Raw genomic sequence first — 16097 nt, forward strand, 5'->3', positions numbered from 1 at the left:
CAATATTCTTTTGTGTACTCACCTGAAGTAGCTTTTCTTTACTGCAGGCAGTATTTTTAAGGTAGACTGTAACAGTTCAGTACACTCATCAGGACAAGCACAGTTCTTTTCCTTACATCAATTCCCCTAAACGTTGGGGGAATAAACAGACTGTTTTCTTGCAAAGGACAAACAGATCACGTATTAATGTCTTTTGATCGGTGCATGCCAAGTTAAGGGCAAAAAGCCAGGAATTTTGGGCCATATTCCAACTTTTCCAGAACCCCCCAGTGAGGATGAATAGAGTTCTGCAGTGTGCTCCATCAGGGACAGAGCACAGTAACCTGGCAGCTCAGGAGGACAGGCTAAACTAAAAGGCTAAGTCCAGAGCCAGTGGGAAAACTTCCACCATGTTTAATAAAGCCAAGTTTTCATTCTTTGGCTTGCATCAGGAAAGGCCTGGTCTTCCCTCCTGCCACACCTTCTTCTGCCAGCAAACAGCAGGGTTTGGGAAGCAGGAGCTCAAAGCGGCTTGTGCTGTGCTGCCCTGGGGTGCAGGTGCTGGGGTTTGCTACCAGAGAGGTGCAAGGGGACCAGAAGAATGAGATCCCACAAGTTTCTAAGGACCTTCTTCCGTGGCTTAGGATACGATCCAGGCAAAAATCAGTTTAGTTTTACAGAAAATGGAGGCAAAGAGGACAGAATACTGCTTAGCATAGTACTGTGCACAAAGGAGTTTTTGGAGTAAATGACCATCTTGTTGCATTATGTTTAGCCATAGGAAACCTCAGGACACAGAACAGCTGTGCAGAGAAACCCTGGTTTGCGTTACCAAAGGTGTTGGATCTGATTTGATATTCCTTACACTTTCTTTAAAAAATACTCCACTTTCTCCTCACAGAGAAGAAACAAGAGAATTGCTCCTATTCACATGCAGAGGGCCTTTTGCCGAGATAAAGAATGCTTCTGCATCCCACTCTTGTATGGCTGTCCCCAAGGGAAGCAATCAGAAAAATCCGCCTCTGCAAACCCTTCACCACCTTTGGCTGCTTTAGCAGCTTGAAAACAGACCTAAAACAAAGATCACTTCAGGCTGGTTCCTGCTGTTCCCCCTCTGTGTCCCCCAGGGGAGGAATCAACTCGCTCACAAGTGCAATCTGGAGTTCTGCAATTTTCTACAAGATGTGTTTTGGTTTGGTTTCCTAAACTGTCCCTGAATTAAAAATTCCTGCAGATTGCAGTGACTAACCTTGTGGTCCAAGTTTGACAAAGACATCAATATAGTTTGTTTAGAACCTACTTTGGCACAGAGGAAGTCACTTTAACTAAAATAAAAAGCAGTCTTTTGAAGAGGTAAGAATGTTCTACGCTTGAAAGCAGGGACTTCAACTATATCCTTTTTGGGGGGCAGGATGAGTTCTTTATGACCAACAAAAAAAGAAAATAACCCTAAAACCATTGATTATCTCATACTGACACCTACATAGGCTAAAGCACAATTACACAGTAACTTATATCAAACAAGTTTAGAAGGCAGGGATTTTGCTTTTTTACGTTTACATTCTTTGTCAAATTATGCAGTGCAAGGTCACATGACATGAATGAGAGGAACTACAAGAGTTCTGTGCATCACCTAATCACCTCCAGAGCTGGTTCCCTACACAGCAGTTTATGGGGCAGCTCCTCTTTAGCTGGAACCAGCTGCTAAGTGCCAGTCCTACTGAGCTGGAACCACAGCCTTACTTTCCTCCATTCTTCAGGACACAGACCACCGATACAGGAATATTTTCCTAGAAAACAGGGAGCTGAATAGAAGAAAACTCACTAGAGAAATCCAGCCAGCCCTGCAAAGCATTATCTATAGGTGTATTTTTAAAACCAGAAAATATGCATTAATTAAATCACTGCAGATTAATAGATGTGTAATAGAGTAGAATACTTGGGGAGTTTCTAGAGAACAGCTGCTTTTCCCTGGAAGTTTATCCCATTGTGCAAAATAAATGTTGGCCAAGCAGCCAACCAATACAGCATTACTTGGTGCTGAAGGACTGTATGGGGTTTTGATTTTTCATTTTTTCCATGATGTTTGTTTGAATTTAACAATTTTTCTTGAGGATATCTAGGAACAGTAAAGTGACATTGTCCCCATAGTCTTTTCATCTTTTTAAAAGGATTTCTTCCTTTGTTTAATATGAGTTCCATTTTCTGTTTTTCTCCCCTAAGTGCTAGAATAATGAGTTTTAACTTTCCTTCCTCCAAGTTTATTCTCCAGTGTAGTAAGATTTAGCCTTTAAATCTGTTTTCACAGGCCAAATTACCCCAGGCTTTCACTTCTTCGATTCCCACAGCTTTGCTTTGTACTTCACTTTCTTTCATCAATAATCTGGAGAGAAAAAATTATCTTAACACCTCTGGTGGTTAGAAACAACAACCATAACAAACCCCCGCACATACACCTTTTGCTTATCTTTACTGTCACGACAAAGAAAAAAACAAGTCTTCATTTTATTTTTCATATTGGATGCTGGAGAACATAGTGCCCAGCAGAAATCATCTGAACAACAAGCCAACAGACAGCAATAACAAGTCAAAGTTTCCACTGTCTTAGATGAAGTTAAAAATCAATCTCTTCAAATCAAATATTCCACCTTGCATAAAGAACCTCCCAAATTACTGTTTTCTGATGACAATTCTAGCATTTATGCTAGAATTATGAATTTTACACAGATTTTTTTTTTCTATGCAAAGATGTGCCTTTGTATATTTTTTCCCACTTTAAAATTTACATGGACAAGCTGTTGAAAGAGGGACTAAAATAAAAACATTCCTAAATAATTCTTCAGGTACGGAAAACCACCTTAGTTAATTTCTTGGTGAAAGGTTTCAATGTCTTCAGAGACAATCTGCTAAAAAAAATACAAGCAAGTTTTTACACATGCCCTCAGTGAAAGAAAAAGATACATTTGTCTCACCGGTCAAAAGTGACTATAAACTCCTTGCTTTCCAGATAAACTAAATGCAATGCAATTTGGCTCTTTCAATTCATCATTGACATTTTATTCAATGTAAGAGTTGAAAAGGACAAAACTGAGTTTGCTTTCCTCAATCGAGTTTAGATCTGAGTAACTATTTATCCACATTCATTAATCACAGGGACTTTGACCAGTATTTATATGTAAGTGGGCCATAAATATTAAATTTAACAAAAATTAATAAGGAAACTAGAGCTCCTAATTTGCTTTTAGGTTTTCAGGATTTTTTGAATGTCATCTGTTCTTTCACAAACTTTGAATAAAGAAACACTCTATTAAATTATTTTTTATCAACATTTTTAGAAAATGTCTCCTACGGTACTTCTCTACCTCTGCCACAGAAGGAAAACACCTTTTCCTCGAATATTTCTTCTGTCTGATTTCAGGCAAGCTATGTCTGCCTTCCCATCTCTGCATCTAAGAAGCAGCGCAGCTGGGGCTCCCACCACCCATCTCAACCCACTGGAGACTGCTCCTCACTCCCAAGCTGAGAAGTTCTTGAACTAGCAAGAAGTGAAAAGCACTAAAAAGAGGAAATGGAGAAAAACATAATTTATACAGTCATTTATAAACATTTTTAAAATACATTTTTATTAAAACATTTGCTTTTAATGCCTTGTAGAAATCCACCACCTCGGAACCATCAGAAGCTGCTGACTTTCCTCAAACATGTCAAAGGAGGAACAGGAATATCTCCAAATCCTGCTTCAGCAGAATTTTTTCCCACTTTTAACACTGGTTAGATTTAGTAAGTTACTGTGAACTTGGCAAGATTCTTCACCTTGTCCTTTTAGAAGTATGCTTTAAAGAAACTACTTTCATAAACAGGCAGTAACTACAGATAAAGGTTCAGCATGCACCAAAGGGCTAAAGTACAGGAGAACCACAAGGAGTACACAGATGCTACTAGATTGTGCTTTTCAGAAACTACGCACAGAGACAACAGTGAATGCAGATAAGGAAGAAGGAAAGACGACTTGCAACTGACCAATGCCCAGGCTACAATAGTTTCAGGCTGTCTAACAGACTGATATAGCTTGAAATTCACACTCAGTACAAAGGAGACAATACGCCTGTGAGGATGCAGGGGGTCAAGCTGCAGCACAATGCCTGAACTCAGAGGAAGGCTGGTGTGCTGACACCAGGGATGGCATGACTCTGATTCACTCAGGAATTAGGCACCAGATTTGAAAGTCTCATGTTCCTACACTGGGTGGTCTACTCTGCGAGACAAGTGGAGTAGGATGGTTGGCATCTACGTCTGTGAAGGCAGAAGGAAAACCTCCCTAAATATGACAATAATGAGCAACGGTATTAATAAACCTTGCCTTTTAGGGTCTGTTATCAGCTTCCTCCCTCAGCAGTTCAGTACAAGGCTACTAGTATTTCTGGCCCATTTCTTTCATTTGCTAGCTTTTCTGTTAGAAAACAGCAAAGTGCCCCAGCAGATGAGCCTATATTAAGGTTGACCTCTTGGTTACTTACACAATACACACATTACACAAAACAGTGAAGTGCCCCAGCAGATGAGCCTATTTTAAGGTTGACCCCTTGGTTACTTACACAATACACACATTACACTGTTGGGACATTTGTATATGCCCTTTATCACAGGAGCCAGGTGTTTATGCCCTTGGCACATACATAATTGTTTACTGGAGTCAGGATTTTCCCTGCGTGGTCTCCAATCCATTTTTTTACTGAAAACTACAAGAATACAAGTTTTTTAAAAAAAGGTCTTTCTTGGGTTTGACACACAGAATAATTTTGGTATCCCTGGCTTTGCTGAAGTTTTAGGCTAAACGATAGTGGTTTAGGTTTTAAAAAAGTTTAGATGTTTGGCAGATACTTGGTAACTAATTTGTGCAAAAAGTCCAGCAAGTTTTACCTTAACACTGATTTAAGAAATGGGCTTAAGAGAGAATAGATGTACTTAAATAGTCCACCTTGCTTCATTAAAGAAATGTTTTGGCAGATACTTGGTAACTAATTTGTGCAAAAAGTCCAGCAAGTTTTACCTTAACACTGATTTAAGAAATGGGCTTAAGAGAGAATAGATGTACTTAAATAGTCCACCTTGCTTCATTAATGAAATGTGCAGAACCTTGCTGTGTGTATTTACAGGAGGTTGGGATTTACACATTTTGCATCTGTCTTCTACTCCCTACAGCCTTTCCTGTTAAGATACTTTGATACCCAGTCCATTTTAATACAGCATAAGGTTTCCCAGCAGTCTTCTGCTCCCTACAGCCTTTCCTATTAAGATACTTTGATACCCAGTCCATTTTAATACAGCATAAGGTTTCCCAGCAGACTGACTGCTGTATTCCCTACTTCAGCCATACAAAGTGTTCCCAAAGCCATATGTACGTTTTGAAAGTTAATCAGGCAAGTATCATTGTAGAGATTTCACAGATAAAACTAAGAATGGCCATCTTTTGATATATTATTTTCATGAAAACATATTCATAAGAAACACTTGTATTCCCTTTTGTTTGTTTGTTTAAATTAAAGTTGGCACAAAAAAAATCAGCCTGTAACAAATTTTGGCATAACAAAGATCCATGGGATCACACATAATAATAGAAGGTGACCTTCCTCTGTCACTTAAAACTCCTGTTCTTACTAAGAATCCACCTTGGGAAAGATACTGACTTTATTGTTTCTGCTGATTTTTCTTTCTGCTTTACACTTGGGCTGTTTTGTCTGGATTAGCTCTTCAGGGGTATTCCCCAAAGGAGGCAGGAGTCGCTTCTTACTGTTTCGGTTTTCTGAGAGCCACTGTGGAGGCAGCTCAAAGGGTCCAAAACCAAACTGCATGGAATACTTATCATTTACTGTATCAGCTTCTGTGGGCACAGCTGGCGCCACCTGAGCTGCAGAGTCTGCAATCGTCTGTGGTATAAATTTGTGAACCAAAGTCTCTCCTACCTCTAAACTGGTGGTAGGAATTTCTTTCTGTTGAAAGTCACCAGAGCCAATGGATTTGGTCTCATTCTCCTCATCTTCCATTGGCTTGAAGATTTGTTGTTGCCCAATATGAAACATCTCCAGAAGCTGGCTCCCCGAACGGACACTGGGCTCCAAATTAGCATCTGCAACACCACCCGAGGTGACAACGTTTCTCCTGCTGTACCTTCGGTGCAGCTGTACTATTGTCCCCACTAAGCACTTCCGTACTGATTTGTTAACAGTTAAAAATAACAAAGGATTGGCCAGCAAAGAGACCTTGGGCAACCAAATGGCAGTGAGGAGCAAGAAGACTGAAATATCTGAAATATTGAGTATGGTGCGGTAAATCACCAAGGTCACGTAGGGAACACTGCAGAAAATAAATACCATAACCATGGAAAGCAGCATGGCATGAAGCTCAGCTTCTCGCTGGGAGGCGTAGGGGATGGAAATGGTGTTCTGAGGGGTCCTTAAGGCAGCTATGATGACTTTTTTCTTCTGGCTGGCACTCAGTGCCCTGCGAATAAGAATCATAAAGAGAAACACCACAGCCACTGGTACAATCACAGTGGTGATGTTATAGATGATGACATATATCAGGTGGCCAAGGGAGTAACTCCAAGATTCAGAGCAGGTGGACATGGCATAAATGTCAGACACATTGGTTACAGCAAATACTGGAATGCTGGCCACTATTGCATGTGCCCACATATAGATAACCAGGTCTCGGGATTTTGCATCAGATATTTTTCTTTCCAGCGGGTATAGAACAGAGTAGTACCTGTCAAAAAAAAATAAAATTAAAAATTACAACTCATACAATGCAGAGGGTGAAGTCTATAATGAGCATACTACTTATAAGAAGCCTCTCAGGATCTGTGTGTAATGCCTCAAATCCCCAACCAGATTGTCAACTGACTACCTGCCCATGAGAGGCAAAAAAACCCCACAAGGGGTCCACCTTTGCAGGTCTGACTGTGGAAAAAAAATGACTATTCAAACTTCAGGATCACATTATTGGTGGTGAACAATTCAATAACTGGGACTACATCACTTTATTTTGAAGATTTCGTCATTTACTGGTTAACTGGACAGTATACTGCACACAGCACAAAGTATCAGAAAACGTGGTGGAGGCATACATAGGTTGCACTGAAAGATGAGACTCATAGTTAATTTGAAAAGCTGCTTTACGATAGATTTTTTTTTTCCTCTGGATATTTGGAAAAGGCTGCTGGTCGCAAATTATATGTACCCATCTACTGAAGTACAATGTGGTTTTGTTCTACACAAGCTCTGGTTGGCAAGGGCCCGAGCAAGAGAGTAGCCAAACACTGAACATTCTGTGTGCATTTAAAAAACCAAAAATTCCATTTCTGACATGCACTTCAAATTTCAGGCACTGATTCATTGTTTGCTTACTACTGTGGACTTTGAAGCTCACTGAATTTTCATGGGAGACCTACCTTTTTACACTTATCAGCATGCGCAGCAAAAGTTTGTGTTTTTTGTGAGGAAGATCCCTAGTTTTACTGGGGAAGGGTAAATGATACGCTGTTCCACTGGCAACACTGGTGAGCACTACAGATAGTGGTACTGCATTTATCAAGATATAAACATTAAAGTAAGAGACATATTATTTTATTAGGTAAACTGTTTTTCTACAGCTAATGTATTCTATGGTGAGACATGATAACAGACTAACAATAATTTAATCTAACATGTATAAACCCCTGTTTTAGTAATGTAAAATGTATTAAACCAGTATCTACCCTTCCTTAAAAATACCTAACTTGCAGTCACTGTCAAGATGATAGAGCTGTGCATTTAGGTGGGATCAATAACTGTTAATAATAATAAGCAAAATGAATGGAATCCAAAAACTTGGACAGTCCAAAGGGCCGCTTTTTGCTTTAGACTGATCTTCTACATACAAAACCTCTCTGAATGTATTCTGGTTGTATTAATATTGTTTGGGGTTTTTTTTTTAAACAAATCTACATTTGAAATTGATGGACAATCTGCCTCAGATTAGTAAATTCTTCTATCAGGCAATTGCTGTCAACTTCCACAGTTAAAAATGTTCACCTTGTCTATAGTCTGAAGTTGTCTGCTTTCAAGTTCCATTACTTAATAAGAATTATTAACAGGAAGAAAGAAAGGATAAAACCTTATCTGAAGACAAACTTACAGACTCAAAGTCCCTTATAAATGTCCAAAGATATCAAAGGAAACTGAAAAACAAAGGTTTTCAACATTACAGAGAAGAGTATTTACCCCAATACATTCTAGAATAAGCTGTGCACTGTGAGCAAAGCTGGAACAAGAACAAAACCAATATGAAACAGGGAAAAGAGTTCCAAAGGGAGAAAGAAGAAAGAAAAATCGAGGATCCTGGCAAATTTGCTCTCTTACCTGTCAAGTGCAATGGCTGGAAAACTAAGGATGGTCACTGAGCAGAAGACTTTGTGTAGAAACTTGGCAATTCTGCAGAACAGCATTGTATAGATCCACCAGCAGCAGTGTGGACTGGCACTGAGAGCAATGTCAAAAGGCACACAGACCAGGCTGGCACAGATCCCCGAGCAGGCCAAATTCTTAATGAATCGGTTTGTTACAGATTTAAGTACCGACGTTCTGCAAGTTGACCACAGCACCATGATGTTACCTGCAAGAAAAGACAGGAAGGACAAACAAATTAAAAAAACCCCAAAACCCAAGCAAACAAACACCACCCTCCCAAAACCCAACAACGGCAATTTTAATAGATTTGAATGTTCCCTAGTACTGCAAATAAAAATACTTTTTCGGAGTTTGCCAGGAGTCACTCATTTGAACCAACACACTGCTCAAATTAAAAAGTCTGTATTGGCTAGTAGCTTAATAAATCAGATGACTGAAAAGAATTACTCCCCAGCAATCTCCTCCCAGCTTCTAGTAATGAATGAATTAGGGAATTTCAGCAGCAAATGCCTAAGTAGGATATCCAAACCATGTTTTGAGATTCTTATGTTGACTCCTGCATTAAGTTAGTCATCCTGAGTACTCAAATATAGAAATTTGCTAAATGCTCATATTTTAATACCAAGTGGATAATCTTTTTTAAAAATAAAAATACACCGTAAGTAAATAAAATAAATGTAAGTATATGGGTTTAATCCGCTTGTCTCTGTGTGTAAGTGGATCGCAGCAGTTTGTTTGTCATTCCACTGGCTATTTCAACAGATCAGACAGGCCCGTGTGAAGCCACAGCCAGAAGAAACTTTTCTTTTTTTTTTTTTTCCCCCAAAAGATTCTAGATCTACATAGTAACATGTAATTAAACAAATAGCACAGGCACAAAACAAAACAAAACAAAAAAAACCAAAAAAACTTGATGCATGTAACTTTGTAACAGAAGTACACAGAGAATGCAACCCACTGTTTTGGACATGGCAGCCCTACACTTTTGTTTCAAACAGGGTGAATCCATGCCAGTGACACAGAAGTAGAGAGAAACCAGCATTAGCTAAGATAGTATTTTCCCTTATCATTGTATCTTTTTCTACCCAGATCTCAGAAAGAAATATCATATCAAAGAAACAATTTTTCCATCACAAATTTCCCTGTGATCCTAACAAACATAGCAACTGCACAAGAGTCAATGAAGCAATCTGTTCTTACTCTATGGAGCTCTCAGCCCCTTCTACAGCATACCAAGATGCCAGGAAACTCGCACTCAGAATACATGATTTTATCTCTCCTTTAAAAGCCTGTCTTTAGCAAGACGTATGCTTTTTTTCATTAATTAACTAAAAAAAAAAAAAAGGCGTGCTACCAGGAAAAAAAAAGGCTTAAAAGAACTGTGCAAAAATGAAGATGAATTTCATATTAAAGTCTTGGCTCAGGCTCCAGCACTTAACGCTTGAAGATTTTAGTGCCATCTTCAGACAAGGCATTTTAAGACTGACTGGCAGCAACAGGAAACACAAACTTTCCAAGTGTGTTAAAAGTGGAAGGCAGCAGATGAACGTGCAAGGCAACCAGAGCAAGGCAGCAGCGCACATTTTTAAAGACACATGCAGATCATAGATTTCTAAGCAAGCTGTCCAGTTGACAGTGAAAGGTGCCCAATGTTCCAACTAAATGTTTGTCACATAAACATCATGTTTTTGCACCACAAAAACATGCAAAGATTTCTCAAGGGTTTCACAAGCATTCTTTGTGTGCTTAGAAGGCATCAGAGTTATTTTCAGAAAGCATTCACCCTTTTATGAAATGATCTGACAAAGAAATGAAAGCAAACGTACTTTGTACAACTCCCCCTAGTAATTCTTCACTGTGGTTCTAATGGAGAAAAAAATCTCTAGTGTAGCCCATATCTCTTGATCATACTCTCCCCTAGCTAATCAATTCTAATGTAGTTCATTAAATACCTATCTTTCCTTAAGACACCAAGCAACAGACAGTCATTCAATCATCTTACCAGACAGCAAACACAGGACAAAAATAAAATGTAATAGCTCAGTGCATGAGATTGATTAAACTATGTTCAAATTTTCATACTGAAGAAATACTACAATCATTCTTTGTTATCCACTTCGCTGTGCACTACACAAAAATTTTCCTGAATGACAGCTATCAGTCAATTAGTAAAATTCTCAGCATTGCCCAAATTATGGAGCTGTGCTCAGTGCACAGCCCATGTGTGAGCCAGTTGTTTTGCAGTAGCAGTAACTACATGGGAAAGGCCAGTATCACCTTCATAAAATGTGATTGTTCTTTATTTTATTTCTCCTGGAGACTTACTGTGCAGTGCCACCAGATCAACCAAAGCAGAGCTACCAGCATAAAAATACTGCTTGACGAGACAGCTCCAGCTGAACAGCAATGAAAAGCAGGGTTTAGCTTCCTACCTCCAAGAAAAGTTAAGTTGTTCTTACTGTAGACTATATCAACAACCGCATCTTGCTGATACTAGATATTGTTGACATGTACCAGAAGCTCTTTTGAGTTGAAGTGTAATGGATTTATGAGGCAGTCAGATTTGTTAGTGTTTTTGTAGGTACCCACAAATATACACAATGAGAGAAAACATCACCTTAAGCTGCTGATTGAGATACGAAAAAGCAGCTGCAGCCCTCCACACCTCGCTGTTGACACTACCATTCTTTGACTTGAGTTTTCCTCTAACCAATTAAAAAAAAAAAACAAATGGTCTTTTACTTGCCGAGTATAGTTTTCTATGGTTGCCCGTATAAAATGCCAGCAAGATCATATTTCCATTCACATGGCCAATGTGTACACCAAGCAGCAAGTAGCTAGAAATACCAGAAAATCAAGTTCAGCTTCTTGATAAAACAGTGCACTGTTTCAATAAAAGCATACAACATTAACTTTAAAATCTACCTCACAGACATACTATTCCGATCTAGAGTGTTTGAATGTCATTTGGAATTCAATTTTCTATATATTGTGTCATGTGTCTTATGCAAATTCTTTTTGGTAGCTGACAAAATATTGAGTTACGTATTTACTATCTGATGTGTTTTAAAGAATGGAATCATCATCTGGTTTTGGCAGGTGCTTTGGTCTTGACAATATATTCCACAGGCAGAATTCAATCAGTTGTATTTAAAGCTTCCTGAGTTGCTAGGAGATATTCAGTCAATCAAACTGCTTGCATTCAAAAATATCTCTGACTCTTCAGTTATTAAAGAAGTACTTCTCACATAGTAATAATATATTATTACAATGCTCTGGACTAGGAGAGAAACTGGGGGTTTGGTTAGGTTATTTTTAAAATTTAAATATTTCATCTAGTTTGAATTGCATTGATTTAAAAACCTTACTTCCAAGGCAAGTTTCACCTCCATTAGAATGCATAGAAATGAAAAATGGAAAAATAAAAGAAATCAGAGGGATTTCATTAATACTTCAGAAGCTGTTAGAGAAATCCTGAGCTATTCTTTGGGGTGCTACAGAGGAGCTTCATTCAAAACTCCATATTCTCAACTGTTTAATTACTTCCACAAATTATGTCATCATCTATACACCAGAGTCACAAGGAAGTGAAATTAGCTCTGGTCCCGGCTGATCCTCAATGGAAGTGAAAAGAAAAAAGCATTAAAAAAAATATTGATTCTATGAGAAGGAAGAAGTCTTTAGACAGACAAAATAAAGTCAGAGACTTAAAGGGGAAAAAAACAATAAGCAGATGAAGTGTCCACTTGGGACACCGGAAAATTAGTGACTGAATATCCCTTAGGGAATCATTCTTCTTCCACTTGCAGCTGTGGGTAACTTGTACACTAGTAAGCTGCTCTGATGAACCAGATCAGCTTCAGTGTAGACTGGTAGATCTTTCTGCTGATGCCTTCAAATCAAGTATTTCCCTTCATGGATCTCAAATCCACCCACTCAGAGAAAAAATTATACCACAAACTTTGCAAGGCATTAAACATTAAGAAACTTCAGAACAAAACTGCATTTGCCATTTCACTGCTTCTCACCTTTCCCCAGCAACTCCTTTCCATGGAAGAGGATAACAACCTTCCAGGCAACAAGGTAATTCAACAAGTATTACAGCAATTGCCCTCTGAATCTTTTCACATTGTCTAGAGGCACTTTTCTGCTCTGGATGTATTAGTCATTCACTGTTGAAGCTGTGAAAGGCACTAGTCTAACACCAGTATTCTCCTTGTCTTGCAACCATACTGGGCTGTTGCATATCCCACGGTGGGCAAAGCTGTGATTTTCTGCCGTGGGTTAGTTTTTGGGGTGTTTCTGCTAGATAACTGGTCTAGGGCTACATAATCTTGGATTCAAACATAGCAACTTGCTGGTTCCTGTAAGTCAATACTGCTTTGGACATGAGTGTCACTTATAACCAGCATATCCCATACTGGTTGCACACAATTCCATCACCAGAAGAGAAAGATGAAGAGTTTTTCATTTGAAAAGGAAAAGCCTATCGTTGGGCTGTATCTGACAAGTATCCAACTTGTCTGTGTCTTTGAAAGTTTCTTCAAGTTAAAAAAAGGACCAGGAAATACTAAAGGTAACCACTGCATGAGAAGCAGCTCTTTTCACATTAGAAACAAGCACAGACATAAAGCCTGCCAAACAAGGTCAAACAGGGTTTGTTCTATCCTCATATTATGGTGAGTATCAACATTCAATAAAATCTCCATGCACTATATACCAATTCTACTGTATTCATACTGAAAGGGTGGTTGCTTCCAGTCATCCCCTTACACTTCTTTTTTAATTGAGAAATACCACAGATAAGCAGCCACACAGTACATGAAGTTGCACAGAAGCACAGTGAGAAAGTAAATTCAAGAATGGTCCAAGACAGCATGCTGCCCAGACAGCGTCCTTTAAGCCTTTGTAGTGTTTCAAGATCATTGAATCTACAAGGAGTAACATGCTCTGGGCATAAAACGTTATCAGAGTGCATTAGTCTGATTCAAAGCAGCAAAACATATTTTTTGCTCCGCTTCCAAGCTGTACCCTCCTTGGCTTTCACTGCCAGACACAAAGTGTTGATGCAGGCATCAACAGCTGAGATAGTTTTGAAATAATAGCTCTCAGCAATAATTCAAATAATGTGAAAGATTCTTAACAATAACTTTAACAAGCAGAAGGATGATCCCCATGGAAACCAAAGACTGATATCTAAAACAAATGCATTTGCCATGCAGTCATTAAAAAAAAAAACCAACCAAATAAATATCACTCTTTGTTGATAAACTCATGGAACCCAATCCATTAGCTGGGTATGACATTCATTTTACATTTTTGTTAACATTAATCAGCACGTAATTGAATCAAAACAAGTCCACACTCTAGCAAAATCCTCCTCCTCACAGCTTGCCTCCCTCTGCTTGCTCATCTCCCTCCCATCCAGAATGTGGTTCTTGGGATCCATCCTTCCTTCCCAGCAGAAAGCCTCTGCATACCCCAACCCTGCTCGGTGCAATGCTACAGCAAAGGAGTCAGCAGACTCTTTTATTTAAAAAAAAAAAAAAAGAGAAAAAAAAAGGCACAAAGCAACCAAAAAAAAGGTTAGAAACAGGGTTTTAGCTATTAAAATCTTCCATTAAAAATAATTAACTGAAAAACATCACAGGTTCCATCAACATGATGAATGGGAAAACTTCTCTGGTTGAAACACCAAGATGATTACATTCCCAGCCCCAAACTCTCTCTTTTTAATTATTTTCTGAGGTATTTTGAGGAAAGCATTTTCCACAGAACTTATTTTGTTAAAACACAAACCTGACTCAAAAGGCAGTTCACTGGAAACATTTTTGGGAACCCATGATTGGTAGCTGTAAAATACCCTTCCTATGTTAAAATGGATGTTGTTTACTTACTCATCTCCAGAGGGACCAGGGACCTGTAAGGATACACGTTGGCTGACATCACTTGAAGAAATGCATAACTTTACCACAGAACCACAGAATGGTTGAGGCTGGAAGGGACCTCCTCCAAACCCCTGCTCAAGTAGGGCCAAATTCTTGTAACCCTTTATGATTTTTGTATACTTTAGTTTTAAAAGTATAGTCGACAGACTGACAGAATTGCCTTTATAGATGAAAAAAACACCATAAAATAAAAAATAAGCTTCCTGAAACCAAAACCAATCTTTTTTAACATTCTAGCTCCCAAGTTTAAAATTCAGTGACAGGATAACAATTGCGCTCCACTTAAAAAGACTGGGCATTAACTTAATTTATTATTTTAACATATTTCTTTCATTTTCAATTTGTGCACATGTGCAACCAAATGTTTTATATCCAACAGGTGATCTCCTTAATTTTAAGATAATCTTTCTCACTCCTATTCTTAGTATTTTTATTCACATGTTCCTTCTTACATCATAACTATTGATTTAGAAGTATAATTACGCAAGAGATTTATCCGTTTGGAGTTCTGGTCACGAAACTCAGCTCAACTCAACTACATCAAGCACGACTTGCCCAGTACAGAGTAGTTACCTGCTGAGCATTTAGAGTGTGCTGCCTTTCTATGTGGTTTCTGTTCCCAAGAAAGCGCATAGTTACACACTAGAAAAGACTTCGTGGAAAGAGCTAGTTCATAGCAGCTTAATCCCAGAATATGAACGTTAGATTTCCTTGCAGGAACAGGTAAGTCACTGACTTTTCTTGCAGTATTGCCTAAGGCTAGTTCAAGGCCAACACCTGCCTACACAATCCACTGGCAGCAGCTGCTCTGACTTCCTCTGAAATGGAGTAAAGTTAGAAGACATATATGAAGAAATTTCAAATTGTTCTTACAGCAAGCATAACTTGTGTGATATGATGGTATTTGTAATGTCAAAATCACTATGGGAAATGATCATTAATATAATTCCATTTTTGTCATTTTTTAGTGTTGTCCTTGGTATTTTATAAATTCGCTGCCTGTAGGCAGATTCTGAAGTAACTGTGTCATGCTAAAGGTCTTGGATACCCACTTATATTTCTTTCAGATATATCTATCTGAAGGGAGCACCGATAATTCTCCAGTTCTTCATACCCGCTGCCACTTTATCCCACCTCCCTTTTTGTACTTACTGTCCCATTAAATGGACAGAATTTATAGGCAGGAACAATCATTTTCTCCCTTTCGATAAACTACAGTCCTTCAACAACTGCCGTGATCATTTCAGCCAATCAAGGAAATAACCATACCCACTTATTTTGCTAAAGTACACTTGACTTGTCTGAATTCCTTGCCTCTATTTTAAAACTGGTGTCCCCAAAGAACCTGAAGCTCTTCAAGCTCCTTGGAAGGAAAAAAGTTTCAAGAATATTGTGTCTGCAACTTCAGGACCTTGGATTGTTCCCACGTCAGGAAAACATGACAAATGTACAGCATTACCTTTGAAAGCTAAGCTAGGAAATTAAAAACCTGGAGAAGAAAGTCTAGATTTACTGCTCTAACCATAACAGGAATATAAATCTTTTCAAAGTTATTAACTTTTTGAAGTTAACAAAAGTGCCTAAGGGACGAGCTTGTTTTTCTTATTGCAAAAATAAAACCAAAATTTTTTAAACCCAAGGACTTTAAATGATGCCCATGTGAGTCCCCCATGACATGGGAACCAATGTTTTTACCTTTGCTATAGACAAAGGAAATAAAAAT

The 16097-nt window shown here is 38.5% G+C and overlaps 1 protein-coding gene and 1 long non-coding RNA gene across 2 annotated transcripts in view; both read right to left on the reverse strand.

Moving 5' to 3' along the window:
- Positions 1–2465: 2465 nt before the first annotated feature.
- LOC106887848 lies at positions 2466–5237 on the reverse strand. The gene is made up of 3 exons (XR_001411974.1): positions 5088–5237; positions 4560–4957; positions 2466–4481 (listed from the first exon to the last, which is right to left on the reverse strand). It is a non-coding gene; the product is annotated as an uncharacterized LOC106887848 (long non-coding RNA).
- Positions 5238–5268: 31 nt separating this feature from the next.
- Positions 5269–16097, reverse strand: part of GPR176 (G protein-coupled receptor 176) — a 41173-nt gene continuing 30344 nt past the window's right edge. Inside the window, exons 2-3 of the mRNA XM_014941611.1 lie at positions 8379–8631; positions 5269–6744 (exon numbers count right to left, since the gene is read on the reverse strand). Coding sequence (XP_014797097.1) covers positions 5637–6744; positions 8379–8631 — 1361 coding nt within the window. The 3' untranslated portion in view covers positions 5269–5636. The remainder of the gene's footprint in view (positions 6745–8378; positions 8632–16097) is intronic.

Source organism: Calidris pugnax, unplaced genomic scaffold, assembly GCF_001431845.1.
Source record: "Calidris pugnax isolate Ruff unplaced genomic scaffold, ASM143184v1 scaffold56, whole genome shotgun sequence".
Taxonomy (NCBI): Eukaryota; Metazoa; Chordata; class Aves; order Charadriiformes; family Scolopacidae; genus Calidris; species Calidris pugnax.